Source organism: Paroedura picta, chromosome 2 (genome assembly GCF_049243985.1).
Source record: "Paroedura picta isolate Pp20150507F chromosome 2, Ppicta_v3.0, whole genome shotgun sequence".
Classification (NCBI taxonomy): Eukaryota; Metazoa; Chordata; class Lepidosauria; order Squamata; family Gekkonidae; genus Paroedura; species Paroedura picta.
Window position 1 is genome coordinate 112,310,195 of NC_135370.1, and position 19,830 is coordinate 112,330,024.

The 19,830-nt window shown below is 39.8% G+C and overlaps 1 protein-coding gene across 11 annotated transcripts in view; it reads left to right on the forward strand.

Moving 5' to 3' along the window:
- The window catches only part of PPFIA1 (PPFI scaffold protein A1), a 78,196-nt gene that overhangs the window by 53,569 nt on the left and 4,797 nt on the right, over positions 1-19,830 (forward strand). For 5 of the 11 annotated variants that reach the window (XM_077322090.1, XM_077322094.1, XM_077322093.1 and 2 more), the window contains 10 exons: positions 3,344-3,495; positions 4,486-4,658; positions 5,949-6,042; positions 12,461-12,542; positions 12,636-12,836; positions 14,664-14,726; positions 15,448-15,474; positions 16,266-16,441; positions 16,522-16,619; positions 18,503-18,678. In XM_077322090.1, the coding sequence (XP_077178205.1) occupies positions 3,344-3,495; positions 4,486-4,658; positions 5,949-6,042; positions 12,461-12,542; positions 12,636-12,836; positions 14,664-14,726; positions 15,448-15,474; positions 16,266-16,441; positions 16,522-16,619; positions 18,503-18,678 (1,242 nt within the window). The remainder of the gene's footprint in view (positions 1-3,343; positions 3,496-4,485; positions 4,659-5,948; positions 6,043-12,460; positions 12,543-12,635; positions 12,837-14,663; positions 14,727-15,447; positions 15,475-16,265; positions 16,442-16,521; positions 16,620-18,502; positions 18,679-19,830) is intronic. The other 6 variants (XM_077322092.1, XM_077322095.1, XM_077322101.1 and 3 more) reach the window with 2 other exon arrangements.

The following is a 19,830-nucleotide window of genomic DNA, read 5'->3' on the forward strand; positions in this document are numbered from 1 at the left end:
AAAAACAAGACCAGGAGCTGATTGTGGTTCAGATCATGAGCTTCTTGTTGCAAAATTTAGGCTTAAATTGAAGAAAGTAGGGAAAAGCACTAGGCCACTCAGGTATGAACTAAATCATATCCCCGACGAATACACAGTGGAGGTGACAAATAGATTTAAGGAATTAGATCTGATAGACAGAATGCCTGAACTATGGACGGAGGTTCGCAACATTGTACAAGAGGTAGCAACTAAAACCATCCCAAAGAAAAAGAAATGCAAGAAATCAAACTGGCTGCCTGAGGAAGCTTTACAAATAGCTAAGGAGAGAAGGGAAGTGAAAGGCAAGGGAGAAAGAGAAAGATACACCCAATTGAATGCAGAATTCCAGAGAAAAGCTGGAAGAGATAAGAATGCCTTCTTAAATGAACAGTGCAAACAAATAGAAGAAAACAATAGAATGGGGAGGACCAGAGATCTTTTCAAGAAAATTGGAGATATGAAGAGAACGTTTCATGCAAAGATGGGTATGATAATGGACCAAAATGGTAGGGACCTCACAGAAGCAGAAGAGATCAAAGGTGGCAAAATTATACAGAACAACTATACAAGAGCGAGCTTAACATCCCTGATGACCACAATGGGGTAGTTACTGACCTGGAGCCAGACATCCTGGAATGTGAAGTCAAATGGGCCTTAGGAAGTCTGAGCAACAATAAAGCTAGTGGTAGTGACAGCATTCCAGTTGAACTATTCAAAATCTTAAAGGACGATGCAGTAAAAGTGCTACACTCAATATGCCAGCAAATTTGGAAAACTCAACAATGGCCACAGGATTGGAAAAGGTCAGTTTACATTCCAATCCCAAAGAATGTTCAAACTACCGCACCATTGCACTAATTTCTCATGCTAGCAAAGTTATGCTCAAAATCCTACAAGCTAGGCTCCAGCAATATGTGGACCGAGAACTTCCAGAAGTACAGGCAGGATTTCGAAGAGGCAGAGGAACTAGAGATCAAATTGCCAACATACGCTGGATCATGGAGAAAGCTAGGGAGTACCAGAAGAACGTCTACTTCTGCTTCATTGACTATGCTAAAGCCTTTGATTGTGTGGAGCACAACAAATTGTGGCATGTTCTTACAGAGATGGGAATACCAGAGCATCTTATTTGTCTCTTGAGAAATTTATATGCAGGTCAAGAAGCAACAGTGAGAACTGAACATGGAATCACTGACTGGTTCAAAATTGAGAAAGGAGTTCGGCAAGGCTGTATACTGTCGCCTTGCCTATTTAACTTGTATGCAGAGCACATCATGAGAAATGCGGGATTAGAGGAGTCACAAATTGGGATCAAGATTGCAGGGAGAAATATCAACAACCTCAGATATGCAGATGATACCACTCTAATGGCAGAAAGTGAAGAGGAACTAAAGAGCCTGTTGATGCGGGTGAAGGAGGAGAGTGCAAAAGTTGGCTTGAAACTCAACATCAAGAAAACAAAGATCATGGCATCCGGCCCTCTCAATTCCTGGCAAATAGAAGAGGAAGAAATGGAGATAGTGACAGATTTTATTTTCCTGGGCTCCAAGATCACTGCAGATGGGGACTGCAGCAAAGAAATTAAAAGACGCTTGCTCCTGGGGAGGAAAGCTATGGCAAATCTAGACAGCATCCTAAAAAGCAGAGACATCACCCTGCCAACAAAAGTGCGTTTAGTCAAGGCTATGGTCTTCCCAGTTGCAATGTATGGCTGCGAAAGTTGGACTATAAGGAAGGCCGAGCGTCAAAGAATTGAGGCTTTTGAACTCTGGTGCTGGAGAAGACTCTTGCGAGTCCCTTGGACTGCAAGGCGAACAAACCAGTCAGTCCTAGAGGAGATCAGCCCTGACTGCTCTTTAGAAGGCCAGATCCTGAAGATGAAACTCAAATATTTTGGCCACCTCATGAGAAGGAAGGACTCCCTGGAGAAGAGCCTAATGCTGGGAGAGATCGAGGGCAAAAGAAGAAGGGGACGACAGAGAATGAGGTGGATGGATGGAGTCACTGAAGCAGTAGGTGCAAACTTAAATGGACTCCGGGGAATGATAGAGGACAGGAAGGCTTGGAGGATCATTGTCCATGGGGTCGCGATGGGTCGGACACGACTTCGCACATAACAACAACAACCTCTGAGAGGAGTGGTATATAAATCCCCAAATAAATAAATAAATATTCAAGCAGCATTTCATTTTGAAAAACTTTCACTCCAATCCCCTGTTGTTTTCAAAATGATTTTAGAGCAAATTGGGAGGGTGGGAAGTTCCAGTATGCCCCCAACAAATGTTGTTCTTGAAAAAGGAAAATCAATTGGACCTAGTCTCCCTGAATTTCAGTCCTTAAATTTGTTTCATTGAACTTATTTCAAATAAATACATTCAGAATTGCAGGAAATATCAGCTTCATGTAAATGATCACAGGTTCTACTAACCTTGGGAAAGAAGAAATGTTTCACATTGCATACCTAAGTTGTATAATCTCTGGATCCTTTAAAATGAAATCTGCATGCAGTCACACATGGAAAGGGCTGTTGTTGAAATGATAAAAATTGTAGTACTTTGTGTGTGTATATAAAGTGCAGTCAAGTCACTGCTGATTTATGGCTTTCAAGGCAAGTGATTAAACAGAGGTGGCCTACTATTGCCTTCCTCTGCTAGGTCTTCCTTGGTTATTTCCTGTTAAAGTGCTGACCCTGCTTGCCTTCCAAGATGTAACAAGATCAGATTATACTTCATCATTCCACATCCCTTCGTATTTCATATTGTTTACTAAATGTTCTGCCCTTTAGTCAAAGATCTGGTAATTCTCAAATAATTGTTTTCTGACTATAGTCAGTATATTTACTCTTATTGTTGAATTAAATAAGTTCAGTTGTGTGTTGGATAAACTTATTGTCCATTAGCATGCACAGTAACATTGGAGCTGTTAGGGTGTGATAGGGTATCTGAGTAAGAGAACTCTCAGTTCTGCCATAAGCTCAGATGGGGATGTTTAGCCATTCTCCACCCTTCTGTCTAGGTTCCATAAACTTCATAGGGTTGTTTTGAAGGTAAAGTGCAGGAAGCCATATGTCATGCGCCGAGTTCTTTGGGGAAAAGGCAAGATAAAAATGTGACAGAAGTGTGGTTGATACTGATTTTAAAGAAATTTCTGTTACTGATGCATCATCAGCTTAAAATGCTTAAGAAGAGAAATATGTATTTAGAAATGCTATTAGAAGTCAGAGAGATGAAAGTGAAAAAATTAAAGGCTAAGAATACAATGTTGTTGAAAACGATATACTTGAGTGATTTACACCCAACTTTTTGTATGTTTTTGTTATTAGTCTCCAGTTTCTAGAGATGAAGTTAGAGATGACAAGGCCACAATAAAGTGTGAAACCTCACCCCCCTCTTCACCTCGATCTCTGCATCTGGATAGGGCCTATAAAGGAGCCTTGCATACAGTGAGCCATGAAGATATAAGAGATCTCAGAAAGTAAGCAACTTCTTGTAAATATTGTTAAAGATTGAGATTTGTCCAAGATTGGCTGGTTTACCCGTCTCTCTTTAAAATCAGTATGCAAAATCTCTTTGGCTGTAGACTTCCAGCTTCCAATTGTCTTCTTAAGTTACACGCTTTCCTTTCCTCGATACTGTCTCCTCAAGGCTCTCTTTCCTAGGTTCTGGTTCATAGCCTTCAACTCTTCTGCCTGTGAGCTCCTTAGCTCTATTTTACTTCTTATGGCCCTAGGTTGTATTCTTGCTTAGCTTTCCAGCCTTTGACTTCCTGTCAAACTTAATATTCTGATTTAAAAAAATGAAAGCTGGGAATTCAAGGAACTAGTTACATATTACAAGTATATTCAGTTGTGGATTTTAAAAACCAACAATTGAAAATGCATAGGAGCACAGTGGAGGGGGAAGGTCATTGTTGAGGGATGGGGCACAGAAACTGAAGAAAACTGCCATGTGGAAACCACAGTACTATGCTTACAGGAGGTAAACTGTACCTGTGTGGAAATCATCTAAAAGAAAAAAAGAACTGAACTAGCTCCAGACCTATCTGGCAAGCATTGGCTCCTCTGGCAGTTCTGGGCCATATTGCAGGCTTTTCGCCCAGTTACAATTCCCAACCCTAATAGCTAGAAATCTGCAGGTGAGTTGCTGGACTCCTGCAAGGCTTGGCTGCCTGCAATCTAAGTACAAAAATGTGCATATGTATGCTAGTGCACTGTAACAGTTGTGTGAGGTACTTTTATGTATTTTTATTACTTCCTGTAGAATTTCTTATGCTTGTGCCTAATAAATGACAACTGCAACTAGTGTTTCAGCTGCAGAAACGTTATGAGTTATTAATTATTAGTAATGGTGCACAGTTTCAGTTATGCAAAAGGGCTTTTTAATGGTGTCTCATTGTTGATCTTTTTTTCTGAGTGCTGATGTAGTTTTGCCCTTAATTAGTAACTTAGCGGCATCTTTTCTATAGTTCTACAGGTTCCCAAGATGGACAAGTAAGCAATCCCAGCAGCAGCAATAGTAGCCAAGATTCTCTTCACAAAGCACCTAAAAAGAAGGGAATCAAGTCCTCAATTGGGCGCCTATTTGGTAAGAAAGAAAAGGGTCGTCCTGGACAGATGGGCAGAGAGAGCTTGGGTCAAGGTTAGTAACTTGTCAGCCAAAGTGGAAACTGTTTGTGTCATGCCTGTGTAAAGAAAGTTAACTCCCATATTACCCCTGGTTGTTTGCAGTTTATCCCTGGTTTGTTCTGACTTGACAACCCAAGTAGCAGAGCTATAATGAGTAACCATTACGTACACTTCTTGCCAGAGTCATTGACAGCAACGTGCTGTCTATACTGAATCTTGACCTAGTAATAAGCACAAATGTGTGTGATTACAGATTTCAAGAAAGTTAGGCTGTAGATTCTTTCGTATCTAAACTCTGTACATAGAATTAGTATGTATGCCCAGTAGTATGAATAGTAGAAGTGCATGCTTATATCATTTCCATAAGTCTGGGTAAAAGTTCACCTTTTTGACGTTGCCAAAATTAATGTAGTTTTGTATACTAAGGAAGGTACTTTTCTCACTCCAAATATACTTATATTTGTGTGCTGTGTAACTGGCTTAGGCGTATTGATACTTGTCTTGCAAACCTTTCTAGCTACTCGCGACCTTATGAAGGGAAGAAAAAAGTATTTAAATGGATTCTCAAATCCTGTAGATTAGAGAATATTTTGACCTATATAATATAAATTGTCTAAAGTCTTGTTGTTTGGCTACATGAAATTTCCAGGTCAACAAAAACTAGGAAACCTTTTTTATATTTTATTATAATAGGAAATATCAGTGTTAAACTAGATCTAACTGTAGCATTGGATCTATTCTGTGAGGTTTCTGTTTAGAGTCTCTTGGTAATTGACCAGACCACCATGCATAACTGAATCATATACTGTAGTACTTCAAGTGAGGCCTATGTGAGAACACATTTGAGATAAACACTACAAAACACGAATTACTTTCTACTACATACTAAGATTCTAATATGGTAGAATCATAAAATTATAGAGTTCCAAGGGACTTCCAGGACCATCTAGTCCAACACCCTGCAGAATGCAGGAAATTCACAACTACCTGCCCATCAGTGACCCCAATTCCATGCCCAGATGATGCCCCAACACCCCCCCAAAAAAAGAAAAAAAAACAGAATCCATGGCCAGTCTGGCCTGGAGGAAATTTGCCTCCCGATCCCAAAGTGGTGATCAGCATTTCCCTGGGTATACAAGAAAGGGCCACAAGAGCCAAGGATGGACATAATCCTTCTTCTGAGCCACTTACAATCTACCTAAGTTCACCGAATCATTTTTTTTTTGGGGGGGGGGGAGGGTGGCTATCTAGTTTTTGCTTAAAAACTTCCACTCAATTTCATGAACTTTTTGAATCCTTGCAGTTAATGTAATGGAAGCAGACAGTTCAACTCAGGATGGCCTGGGACTTGGGAAACTGGGAGGACAAGCAGAAAAAAACAGAAAATTACAAAAAAAGTAAGTCTTGACACTATTTTCTCCTCAATTCTAAACTGTGATAATGTTGCAATGTCCTAGAAATATCAAATAGTCTATTCGTATGGGCCCCAATACATTTTAAACGATGAGCTCTACCTTCACTGACTTTGCTTCTGGACCAAATTAAAGGTGCTTTTTGAAACCTCTTAAATACTTGTAGGAATGTTGGTGAGAATAGAAGGCACTTTGTGAAATTTCCTCGTGTGGTAACCTTGCTGGATCTGCTTTCTTAGGTGGCTGGGCAGAGTTATTATTATACAGATTATTATTTTACCAAGGCTTTTGTGCTGCTACCCTGTGTACTATCTTTTGTTTTTGTTTTTAAAATTATTTTTATGCTATCTGCAGTCAATATGATTTCATTCACCTACAATGCCTTGAACTTCTAAGCTTGAAATACTGTCTGCATATTTAAGTTAAAACATATTTTGCCAACGTTTGTGGAATCTAACACAAAAAATCTTTAACCAAATTTGGTCACGGGTCTCACAGATCTGCTTCCATGGAGGGCACCCAGCTAGTATTCTACTGACATAGAGTGCACCCATGCGGGCTGTCTTGCACTTCCTGGACGGGAGTGCGGATTGCCCACAATATACAATGGTCACCCGGCCTCCCGCAGTCTCCAGGCAGACAGTAGAGGGGGAGAACAGCTGGTATCCACTGTGCTAGGAGATGGGGGGAGTGCAGTGTGCTTGGGGTCAGGGCGAGCATTCCCAACCAGCTTCTATTGCTCTGGCAGGCAGAAGGAGGGACCACAGAATGCTTTCAATGAGCATGCACAGCCAGCCTCCCTCCATTTCCGGGTAGCTGGGGAGGGAGGCCGGTCCAACCCTGACAAAGGTGGTCTCCTGAAAGCCAGCATCCTCCCCCCAGGTCTTCCTCGTCACTTGAAATGCCAATAAGCAGCATGGAAGAAGGAGAGAAGGCTGAGGATGGGGAAGAGGCTCTGATTGGCCCTCAGTGGGGGAGGATGCCAATCAGTTGGGGAAGGCTTTCCCAGTGAGGAGCAATCAGAAGCCCAAGACTTCATCAGGTAGCACAGTCACAATTTTATAAGGTATGATAGATAATCTAGATCAGTGGTCCCCAACCTTTTTATCACCCGGGACCTCTCAACGCTGGGGACCACTCACCGGGGACCACTCCTTTTACTGAGGCCTGGTGGGGGGGATAGTTTACTCCTCTACTCTCAACCACTGCCCTAACACTCTCTGATCACTATGGTAATGTTTAAACATCCCTTCAAAATAAAATACAGATACGCCACAACAATGAACATAAGGATCATTTTGTTTTCATGGAAATTTTAACTCATGACAATGACAAATCAATGGGAACCCTGAGCTTGTTTCTCTGCAACGAGATAGTCCCATCTGGGAGGGATGGGAGACAATGACACCCGAAGTGTGTTGTAAAGGGCCGGGGGAGGGGAGAAGGCTTCCTTCGGGGCCCACCTCCAATTAGTCGAAGGACCACATCTGGTCTGCGGTCCACAGGTTAGGGATCGCTAGTCTAGATGTTTCGTTTCATTCAGTTAAGTTTAACTAAACAGAGTTCATAGCATGTATTTTATAATATAGCACAACTATAAATACTAGAGATTATGATTAAAAAAAACATTTGTTTAGCCTGGAGAGAAGACGAATAAGAGGTGATATGATAACCATCTTCAAATACTTAAAGGGCTGTCATATAGAAGATGGGACAGAGTTGTTTTCTGTTGCCCCAGAGGATTGGACCAGAACCAGTGGCCTGAAATTAATTCAAAAGAATTTTTGGCTAAACATCTGGAAGAAGTTCCTGAAAGTTAGAGTGGTTCCTCAATGGAACAGGCTTCCTCAGGAGGTGGTGGATTCTCCTTCTTTGGAAGTTTTTAAGCAGAGGCTAGATAGACCTGTGATATAAATGCTGATTTAATGAACTTAGGCAGTTTGTGAGTGGGTAGATAGGAAGGGATGTGCCAGTATTTGTCTCTTTTGACCCTTCCTTGCATAATTGCTCATTGCCCCTCTGGGATGGTAGGTGAATTTCCTCCAGGCCAGGCTGGATTCTGGAGATTTTTGGTGGGAAGGGATCACTTGGGTATGAAATTTGGGTCACTGTGGGCAGGCAGGTAATTGTGAGTTACAGCATTGTGCAGAAGATTGGTCTTAGATGACCCTGGAGGTACCTTCCAACTCTATGATTCTAGGAAGTAGAGGTCCTTGCAGTTTCTCTGCTGCACGGCTGGACCTGTCTCAGCAGCCACCACACAATTTGGCTGGAGTCTTCCAAAGGAAGGGACTGAAAGAGGGAGGGAGAAAAAGCTGGAGATAGGGGGGCAAGATAAAGATAGGTTGATGGATGAGTGGAAGGGGAAAGACAGGAGCTGGAAAGGGAGAGAGAGGCTATGGAAACACTAGGGAAGGGAAAGAGGCAATGGTGGGGGAAGGGAAAATAAGATGTCCTGAAAGTCCTTGCAGGTCTCCTGCTTGTTAGTGTTCTAATCTCAAGGCAAGCCTTGACATCTATTCAAAACTCTAAAAAAGGTAGTCAAACTGTGGCCCTCCAGATGTCCATGGACTAAAATTCCCATGAGCGCCTGCCAGCGAACGCCAGCGTTCGCTGGCAGGGGCTCATGGGAATTGTAGTTCATGGACATCTGGAGGACCACAGTTTGACTACCCTTGCTCTAAAATAATCTCATGCATGTGACCCTTTTCTTTATCATGGGGAGAAAATAAAATGTTAGTTGAACAATTCTTCATTCACTTGATAATGGTTTCTCCATGGCCATTCAATCTTCATTCTCTTCCTCCCCTCCAGCTAGTGAATAGTTAATAAGACAATAAAAGCTGCACGTTCTGCTCATTAGCTATGTTCTTGCTGTAGGGAACCCATTTGTATGCTCAAGCCATTTATCAGAATGACACATTGTTGATTGGCAACATTCTATAAAAGAGAGGTTCCCAATTTGTTTGAGGCTGCAGGCTTTTTTTGACATTTTAAGAGAGTGTGCTGAGTGCTATTCCAGTATAGCTTCCACAGGAGCCTGGCCAAAACCAAAAGAGCTGCCTCAGGAGGTGAAATGGAATACCTCCTTCCTCTCACTACGAGGAGAGAAGGAAATCCTGAAGGGGTAATGGCACCATAGTCACTAAGGAGTCCAGCTGCTCACCAGTATTAATCATCCAGTGAAAAACTCATTTGAATGAGAAAATAACAAATCTTATTTTACAATTATCCTACCCACCTTTTTGAGATCTCAGTTGCCAAGGGAATTACTGGCAGGTGTCATGGCATCCACGGGCCCCATATTGGAGAACTTGTTATAAATTGTGTCCTGTTACTAAAATAAGCCTCTCCTTCCTCCCCTGATGCCTGGCTTGGGATTTGAAAACTTCCTAGTTTGTATCAAATCATAGTTTTTGTGACCACTTGACAGTTGGTCTACAATGCAGATTAAAGTGTGGAAGCAAAGAAAATATGGTTCATTACAACCCTAGATGGTTTCAGTTCCTGAGCTGTACCTAAGAGGAAGAATGTTAAGACCAAACTCTGCAAAGGTTCATTTTAATGTTTAAGTCTGAATTTTCATTAAACTTGATTGCTGCTGAAGTATCTTGTATGTTTAAAATGCTTACTAGTCTTTCTAAAAGCATCAGAATAATGCAGTGTCTAGTAGAGCTTACATTTTCTATCATGTAAATTTTCTTTTTTTTAGTTTCAGATTTATCCAAGCTTTCTTTCTCATCTCCTTTATGTTCTTGATGCAAATAATGGGTTTTCTCAGCATATTGCTAACCCTTTGACTTGCACAAAAATGAAAATAATTTTATATTAATTCAGATTATATTTTATTGCAATTTGTTTTCACTCCAGTAAAAATTGTTTTGAATTGCTTTAGTAAATATATTCCTGTGGGTTTTTATAACTCTTCTGAAATTTGGTTGTTTTGGTTTGTTTGGATTTTTTATAGAATCTCAAGGAGATTCTTTGTCCATGTGTTTTGAGTAGAAAATTGCATGCATTTTTATTCTTCTTAGTGGTTTGTATCCTAACTCTTTAGTTTCTACAGCATGCCCCTGTGCTGCTAAAGTGTTTTTACTCATGCAGCCCAACATTTTCCAATGAGCAGAAAGGACCTAGCACCAGAGGAACATGCTCTACAAAAGAGCATTGCTTATATAAGGGAGGGAAGCTTTGTGGAGATGGAAGAAAGGGTTAGGATTCAAGCCAATATACTTAGTCCAATAGCAAATGTTCCTTAATCCTGCATGTTTTTCAGTTTTTGTTTATAGTAAACACTAGGGTTTTTTTTTTAAATCTTAGTTTCACATCTTATTTCCTATATAACTTTATTCCCTTTAATTTGTCATTTGGTGTGGTAGTGCAAAATCTGGGTAAGTTTATTCTAATTAACTTATGCAGATTGTGGATGTGTTAAGTATTAGGGAAATGTATAAATAAAGGTAACTTTATTCAGTGTTAATAGCTCTATCAATGAGGTGTTTTTTTCTTGCAACATTGATGTTACTAAAGAGAATGGACTCTGCCAGGAGAGGCTTAAATTCAAACCTGCTTGTACCATGCAATTCATTCTGTGATTTTTTTGGGAGAGGGAAGCATTCATTTTGTCATTGTTTCTAAGCCCAACCTACTTCAGAGAAGTGGGGTGGGGGGGGGATGGAGTGCTTCATGTGTGCATATCTATCCTGGTCTCTTTAGAAGACAGGTTTCATGCATGAATGAATGATTTATTATGCAACAGTTCTCAAGTACATACAAAAGTATGTACTTTACATAAAAGATTATATAAATTGTATTAAAAGGAGCAGGTAAAATCCGGTAGAGGTTGGATGTTAATGGGAAAAATTATATAAAATCTTGTTAACAACTTCATTATAAGAATCAAAACCAGGATTTTGTTAGTGAGAAGATCAATCATATTCTTCAACTTTACGATAAGTAATCTGTCCTTTGACACTAGAAGAGTCTGTGGCTCAGTGGGAGAGCACCTGTTTTGCATGCAAAAGATCCAAGGCTTAGTCCTTGGCATTTCCAGTTAAAACAATCAATTAATAGGTGATATGTAGGACCTTTACCTGAGACCCTGATAACCTCTTGCCAGAACAACCTTAGGCCAGTCATTTGACTGCATATTTGGCTGCTTCATGTTTCAGATTGTTCTAAAATGTACTATTATTTAGAAGACGCGCTAGTGAGGACCTGCCAGTTTGGGAACGACTTTGTGTTAATTGTTCAGAGTGTAGAGGTGCTGGCCTGCAGTAGAACAGCTAGATTCAAAGTCCAATAGCACTTAGTGGTGTGAATTATTGTGAATCAAAAAAACACTTCTCAGAATCCCTCTGCAAGGGAGCAGGTACTGGGGTAACTCACTAGAACAGTTGCAAAGCTTTTGAAGAGTGAAACAAGTAATTTTAGCTGTACTGCCTATAGACTTACTCTGCATACATGGAAGATAAGCTCTGAATATTATTTCAAGGCTGCTGAAAAATGCATAATGCAACAATGAAAGTATATATGTGCTAGTTTTTAAATTGTATTAATTTTAAAATGTATTGACATTATTTGCTAAAATGATGGAAGGAAGATGGTTATGCTAAGCCTATTTGAGTATTGTAATGAGAAAATCACTGGAAAAATGTAGAAATGAGGAGACTTTGTGTTTTGGCTGGTTTTTTCTCTTTGTGAGATTCAGTGTCGCTGCATGTGTTGGGTGGAGAGTTTAAAAAAAAAATAAAGTTTGAACAAAGTGTAGTGACCAAAAAGTGTGTTCCAAAATAATTATCTGGGATAAGAAAGCACTGCCTTGACCTGAATAGCCCAAGCTAGTCCAGTCTCATCATATCCTGGAAGTCTTTGGTATTTGGATGGGAAACCACTCAGGAATTCCAGGGTCACTTGATAGAGACAGGCGATGGAGGACCACCTGTGAACCGCTATTGCCTTGAAAACTGTACAGGATCAACATAAGTGGGCTGTAACTTGACAACAACACTTCAGTGCTGACCTCTCTTTAGTTCATAGAATTTTTTTCAACTGTTCTCTGGTATCTCATTAGTGGTACATACTCAAAATATTTCTGCTGTAGAATCATTGTCTCCTGCATCATGCCACTGCAGCACTACTGTTAACAATAAATAATTTAAGCAGAGAATTTCAAAAACATGAAAGGGAAGAGTTCATTATTATACTAATAAGTATATAGCTCTACACTATGTGTATCGCTCAGTACATGCAATGTACTTGTCATGACTATGTAGCTTTTATGAGTATTGTGCTGTGTTTGTGGAATTGTTGAAAGAATAAACTGATGAACAGATGCAGTGAAGCAAATATGCTGAAGTAATGCTCTCATGTCACTAATGTTATATTTTGCTGTAATTTTTAGGCATGAGCTACTTGAGGAAGCCAGGAGACAAGGGCTGCCCTTTGCTCAATGGGATGGCCCCACTGTTGTTGTCTGGTTAGAAGTAAGGAATCTTTTGATATAATTGTCTCTACACAATATTGTTTCTCATTTGAGAGCCTGTAGATAATGCTCTGTCCATTTTTCTCATTGTCAGTTATGGGTTGGAATGCCCGCTTGGTACGTAGCTGCTTGCCGTGCAAATGTGAAAAGTGGTGCTATTATGTCAGCCTTATCCGATACTGAAATACAGCGTGAAATTGGAATCAGCAATCCTCTACATAGGTTAAAGCTGCGACTTGCCATTCAAGAGATCATGTCGCTGACAAGTCCATCTGCTCCTCCTACGTCAAGGACGGTAAGCAATGTCGGCATTTAATAGAACTCTTAATAATTTACTAATTTCTCATCTCTCCTAAATAGGAAAGCCGAATATTGTATCATAACAAATAAGATCAAGGAAAGCAAATTGACTATTACATAAAATGTGTTGTCTAAAGTGCTTTGCCAATAGTATGTCAAATAATTTTTTTAAATTAAGTGGCTCAACATTTTAATGTGGGTATATACATTGTGTTAAAGTGAAGGACAGATATCAAGAAGGGAAGTCAAGGAGCCATTAGAGTCTTATGGTGGGACCATGATGAGAATGTTATTCAAAACTAACAGCTTTTAACCATTAAATTTTTTTTTTACTGCCAAGGAAACTATTTAAGGATATATTTTCTCCTAGGTGAAAGCAGTTCTCCTAAAATTGGTAGACTACAATTGTATGGAATATTTTGTTGGCTGGTGGAGGGATAGAAGGTTTATCAAAGTCAGATTTGTTGCTTACTATATATTCTTTTGCCCACTATATTATTGTGCCTGCTTTAGTGACAAGTTCCAGAGCAAGTAGCAGTGTTGCAGGATTTAAGAAATGATATAAGCTTCAATGGGCCTGGGCCTTTTTATCAAGTATAAGGCGTTAGCCCATGGAAAGTGGTATGGCACAATAGCATTTTGTAGTCTTTAAACTGCCGCCAAGTTATTTGTTAGGTACCCTTAACTTTAGGAGTATAGGAATATGAACTATCTCTACTTATATGCCACTCATTGTGACTCTGTATGGGAATATGCATCCCATCTGCATAACACTTGGCATCCAGCAGAAGCCTGATGCAATCTGTCTCTGGCACTCCCTTGCAGGTTTTGAGTGAAGGAATATGGTGCTCTCTCTTGGGAATACTTTTGTTCTATTTGTAGACTACTTGGAAAGGAAGGTAACTGTAAAAGAACTAGGAAAGATGAAGGAAATCTACTTTTGTGCAATAAGTTTTGGGTCCTGGGAACCTGTCTAGACTGAACCAGTATTATGCTATGTAAAACATAATTAGAATTTTATTTGAGAAGTAATATGAGATAATCTTGAAAGACAGTTCCCTAATTTGTTTTAGTTGAGGACATAAGAAATTATGTCTTCCATATTAAATAGGTGAAAAATGGAATTTGCATATTTTATTGGATAAAAGAACATGAAGTACCTCAAAAGAATCTTCTTTGGAATGTCTCAGTGTAAATATGTCTAAGCCATATTGCAAGCACTAGTTTCCAATTTTGCTTAACCTGTAATTTTGTATAGTGAAGCATGGTTCAAATGTAGTAGCAGCCATTGCTTGGTGTTACGTGAACAAGCTTGGAAGGAAGCTCTGTTTCCTTCTTTCTTTGTATACCACAGGCTAATTAATTACCCTGCTGGTTTTCAGTAAATGGCTTCTTCATATTACTTCCTCTGTCCTGGTTGGCAGGACAATGCAAGCTATAGTTAGTTGGTTTGGCTGATACATAGTTCAGCAAACTTCATTTGCTGAAGGCCAGCAGACACATAAATAGGTCATGGCATGCAAGGAGAGATGTGGAGAAAAGAAAGAAGGATCCCAAGATTCTACCCAAGCTCCATTCGGTAGCATCAAAAGCATGATTTGGCATTGCATCTGAACCATGGCTAAGTTAGTTTTAGATGGGAAGTTTGTTTACTAGTAGGTATGCATCTTACATCAGTCTGTATTTAACAATCTAGAAACCATTGCTTTTGCCCATGCCTGCTCCTTATATGTACCTGTTGCTTATATATTCTGCAACCTTTCCTCTTTGTTACTGCTTTCCTTTCATTGGATGTGATTGGTTCACTATGGGGTCATATTAGACCACAGGAAATGTCTGGGTAACACATGAAGAAATGGAAAATCTTACATCTACTCCACAAACGGTTAGTTATAGCACCGAAGCTTCTGTTTTTACAGTGCATTTCCCATTTCTTGAGTGCTTGAATCATGTGCCTCTTAAGTCTCTGAAAAGAGTTATATTAATGTAACCTAAATCTTTTTGGGTTATAACTAACTTTGATTACTAACCTCTCTAAAACTTATAAATAATACTATAAAATGTTTTTCCACCAGGATTGGGTGGGTGGGGCAGGAGTGGAATAGGTGTATTACAGGCAAAACCTATGCATTGGTTTCTGAGTAGTGTGAGAATAGTTTAGTCTTTCACTTGGGTTTATAACTAACAGCTGCTTCTTGTGTGGAAAAACTAAACAGTGAGTGGTTGATTTTCTGTAAATATAAATGCATCTGTACAGAACTCTGAACGCATGATGCTTGCATTCGTAAATTATTAGCATGTCATTGTTTTGCCTTTGCAATATGGCTGTAATCTGGGGGAGCTATTGAATGCTCAGAAAAGGCTATGCAGAATGTTGTATGTGGGGATAAATCTACTAATGGTGCCACAATCCAGGCAGTTACAAAACTGATACTGAAAGTCTAATGCCTACCTGATACAGGTTTTGCAAAGTTCTTTTGATTGGTTAAGTGCCATTTTCTGTGCACTAGATTATGGCCATTACCTTGAACTTGCTTGCACTACTAATCTGATAATAAATACTAATATTTGTGTGTTCTTTTGCTTTTCTAATTACATAACATCAGGAAGATGAGGAAGGAAGCTGGGCTCAGGTTGGAGACTTTTTTCTGTTAAATGATCTAGCTTAGAAGTTGACATTGTCCTAACTTATTCCTTAAGAATATGCCCAAAATTAAATGGAGAAATTGACTTTTGATACTAGAATACAGAAAAAAAATCCTGTTGTAATATAGCATAGCTCCCTGGATGATTATTTTTATTTTGGAACCTTTGCGCAGTCATTATGGGCTCAAAGTACATTGCAGTAAGAGCATGATCAACAACAGTCAGAGACTTTAAGCAGTGATGTTTGTGTCAAACTAGAATGACTGAGGACAGTGTTGTATGAAATCAGCAGTAACTTATATGCATAACTCAAAAGTAAAATGCATGGCTACTGTCTTTTACTTTTGCTGCATTCAGTTTCTAGCTAATCCATTCAGAATCAAATATTTTTCTGAAATTTTCTTGAGCAGCCACCTCCTTCTTCAAGTGGCAGCTTTTCTGTATATTCTGTTTCAGTGATGTCTGCTATTGTAACCATGTCAACTGTGAAATGGTGGCACATCCTTAGAAGAGAATAAGAACGAGGAAGTTGCAGGCAATAGTGACTGCCTCACACAGTCCCCAAGTATTTGGAGAATATGCATCCACCCTCTTCATAGTTAATGTGTTTTACCTAGCAAACACCTGTGTGCTCCAGCTTCTCTGTCAAGTGGCTCTAAGCTTTTAAGACAGTGGCTTTCCGTAATTAAACCCAACTCAGTGTGAGACAATGCACAAGCTATATTTGAAAACTCCTTATTTTAAATTGCCCTGCTGTTTTTTCTCCATCTTTAAACAGACCTTAGCCTATGGTGATATGAACCATGAGTGGATTGGCAACGAATGGCTTCCTAGCTTGGGACTGCCTCAATATCGCAGTTACTTTATGGAATGTCTTGTTGATGCAAGAATGCTGGACCACTTAACAAAAAAAGATCTTCGTGGGCAACTTAAAATGGTCGACAGTTTTCACAGGTAAACACATTTAATTTTTACTGTTATTAGTAAGAATTTCAGCTGTACCTCCCAATGACTTTTTACAAATGTTTTAACAGAAATAGTTTCCAGTGTGGCATTATGTGTCTGCGGAGATTAAATTATGACCGAAAAGAACTTGAAAGAAGAAGAGAAGAAAGTCAGAATGAAGTTAAAGGTAATTATTTACTTCTCTGGTTTCAGCCCTGTTTGCTTAACAGGATATGAAATTGAGGTCTGCAGTTGAAAGAGAGAATAGTGTATTCCCCGAAGCTCTTTATACCTGCGTGCAGGGTTCTTTGGCTTCTAGCCCTTGTATGCTGAACATCAGCATGTCCTCTTGCCCTTGACTTGGTACAGAAAGCTGGTATTTAAGCACTCACAAAAGTGTTTTAAAAGGTGCAACTGTGAGACTGTTTTCATTGTCCTGGGAGATGCTGATTATAAATATTCCTGGCCTTTAATAAAAGCCGTTAATAGATTCTAAAATGTTCTGATATTTCTTTGCAACTCAAAAATAAGTTACTCTTCTTTTATATTATATTTGTATCCAGTGCTATAAAAATAAGTTACTCTTCTTTTATATTATATTTGTATCCAGTGCTATAAACATTTTGTAATACTCATCCAATAACACCAACTGTGGGATATACTAAATTGATTTAATTGATTATTGGGCATTAAAGTACTATTTCTTGGATCTTATGAAGTGTCAGTGTGGTCCAGACTACAGAGTTCACATCCTACATTGTAGAGGAGCTGCTCTAAAAGTCACACTAGGGAGAGGGGAATAAGTAAAAATACCCTCCCTCTCTTATATAAACTGCTCTAGAAACTGAGAATAGATTTTGTGTGGTGTGTGTTTGGCTTTCCTGCTATTACTTGCAGGCTGTTGTACTATTTCTGAAGGTCACCTTCTTTCAGAAGTTGCTCTTTGTAGGACTTGGGAGAAGGATTTAATGCAATTTGGAAAGTACCAAGGATCCCTTCAGTAAGCTCTACTGAATTCATGATTCATAGGATCCAAGCCAGTATATATATTTCCCAGTTTGAAGACTTTATTCTTCATCCTTATGAGCTGGATCCAAGAAAATGTACAAACTGTTCTGCAAATGGAACACATTTTCCACATTATTTTGTTCCTGAGGATCTATTGACCTTTAGGGGCATGTTTTTTGGGGGGTTCAGCAGAATGTGGAATTTTTAATGTACTCAAATGAATTATTAGATACAGCCCAACATCTCTAGTAGTAAGGCTTATAGTCCTCTGAGAACCAGAAATGGCACCACCTGTAGATACTTCTGCAAACTTCAATATGAATAAAAATACTAGTATATTTAAACAGCTCTCCCCCCTCCTGTATTCATATAAACTAAAAATAACATATTGATGATTGAGCATGCTCACTCCTTCCTAAGGAACAGGAATTGGAAAAAGGGAGAAATAGGAAAAAAGGAAAGAAAAAGAATTAATATTGAAGAAAAATATCCCTCTAGTCTTAATTAAACTTGAAGCTACACAGAGGAGAGTAATCCTCATGGTTTAATGTAAAGGAGGACGAGCATGAAATGAGGAATGTACAAATGTGCTTGCTTTGTTTCTTATGTGTTTTTGACAGGTAATTTCATCAATTTTTGCTTGTGGAGTTCCCTATTTGTTTTTTCTTCTAAGCCAGTGATATGCCTTTTATCTGCACAAATAACATTAATAATTGCATATACTTTAGTAAGAAAAAAAATCCAGCATGAGCAAACACAAAATGGTGCAGAAATAATAATTTGCTAGTTCTATTTGGCAGAATAAAAAGTTAAGCAAAAATGAAGAGACATTTGGGATTAATTGTTGGGGGGGGCAGACTTTAGTAGATCCCTGGCCATAAGATGAACTGCTTTAGCTCTACTAACCCTCTCCAGTCTCTCCCAGTCTCACCCAAAGAGGGCTAATCTAGCCCTGCTGCTCAGCAGCCTTTTGGCAATATGAGAGAATTTTCATGATGCATTTTGTTTGTCATTTTCTGAATGAATTTGTCATTTTCTGAATGTTTACTTTTGTCTCTTTAGATGTTCTTGTGTGGAGCAATGAGAGAATGATTCATTGGGTGGTGTCAATTGGTCTGAAAGAATATGCAAATAACCTTATAGAAAGTGGAGTTCATGGTGCACTTGTGGCCTTAGATGAAACTTTTGATCATAATGCATTAGCTCTTTCATTACAAGTACCCACTCAGAATACACAGGTAATGTTAAATCAATTGAGGTTGGGTGTTCTTCTTGTAGGTATCCTTAGGCTACTGTAGTATCCAATTGGCTCTGAGCCAACCAGGAAGGACAGGCTATAAAAGTTGTTGTTATATAGGGGCAACAAATAAGCTTTTATAGATTGTCATTTTTGAAAGATTCTTTTGGTGTCCAAAATGACCATTTCACATTTCATTTGTTCTCGCACATCTATTTAGGCCAGTGGTTCTCAACCTGGGGGTTGGGATCCCTTTGGGTGTCAAACAACCCTTTCACTAGGGTCGCGCCAGAGCAAGCAGCTTGCCTAAGGGGGGGCGCTGCCACTCTTGCCGCTCCTCCTGAAGGCACCTGCCAATTTATGTACAATTTATAAACAATTCATATACACTCATGAACAATGGATCTTCATGCCAATGGTCAGTTTCAGTTTAATTTCTGTGAAAGAACACTTGCATAATTTTATGGTTGGGGTCACCACAACATGAGGGTATTTAAAGGGTCACAGCACTAGGAAGGTTGGGAACCACTGATTTAGGCTGACTTCTCTCCATTAAATTTTTAAGATGCATGATGGCTAACTTTTATCTGAGTGTATCTTCTTGGTTACGGAAAGCTTTCAAAAAGTGGGTAGGGTACCAGGGACCACAAACAGAACTCTATTCACAGAACAGATCTTTTGTGCCTCCCTCCATCCAATACAGCCTGTTGTACTCCCTGTAATGGAACTGCTGGAGGCAGGTTTTGGCCCCTTTGGGAACTGGGTGAGTTACAATGTGAGGTCTGTAGTCGGAGGGGGTTGGTGAAAATTATTTTGCCCTTGTGAGAGTACAAGTGCCTTCACTTGCACATCATTGGTTAAGCTTGACATAGGTTAATTCATTTTATAAAGCAGTGGTCCCCAACCTGCGGGCCGCGGCCCGGCGCCGGGCCGCAAAGGCCATGGCGCCGGGCCGCGGCTCCCTCTCCCCGCCCCCCCCACCACAGTAAAAAACTTCCCAGGCCGCAAGCTTGCGGCCCGGGAAGCTTCTTACTGCGGGGAGGGCGGGGAGAGGGAATCAGGGCGGGGCCGCGCCCGTGCAGGCCGCGCCGGCGCGGCTCGATCCGCGGGCGTGGCCCGATGCGTGGGCGTGGTCCGCGGGTGCGGCCCGATG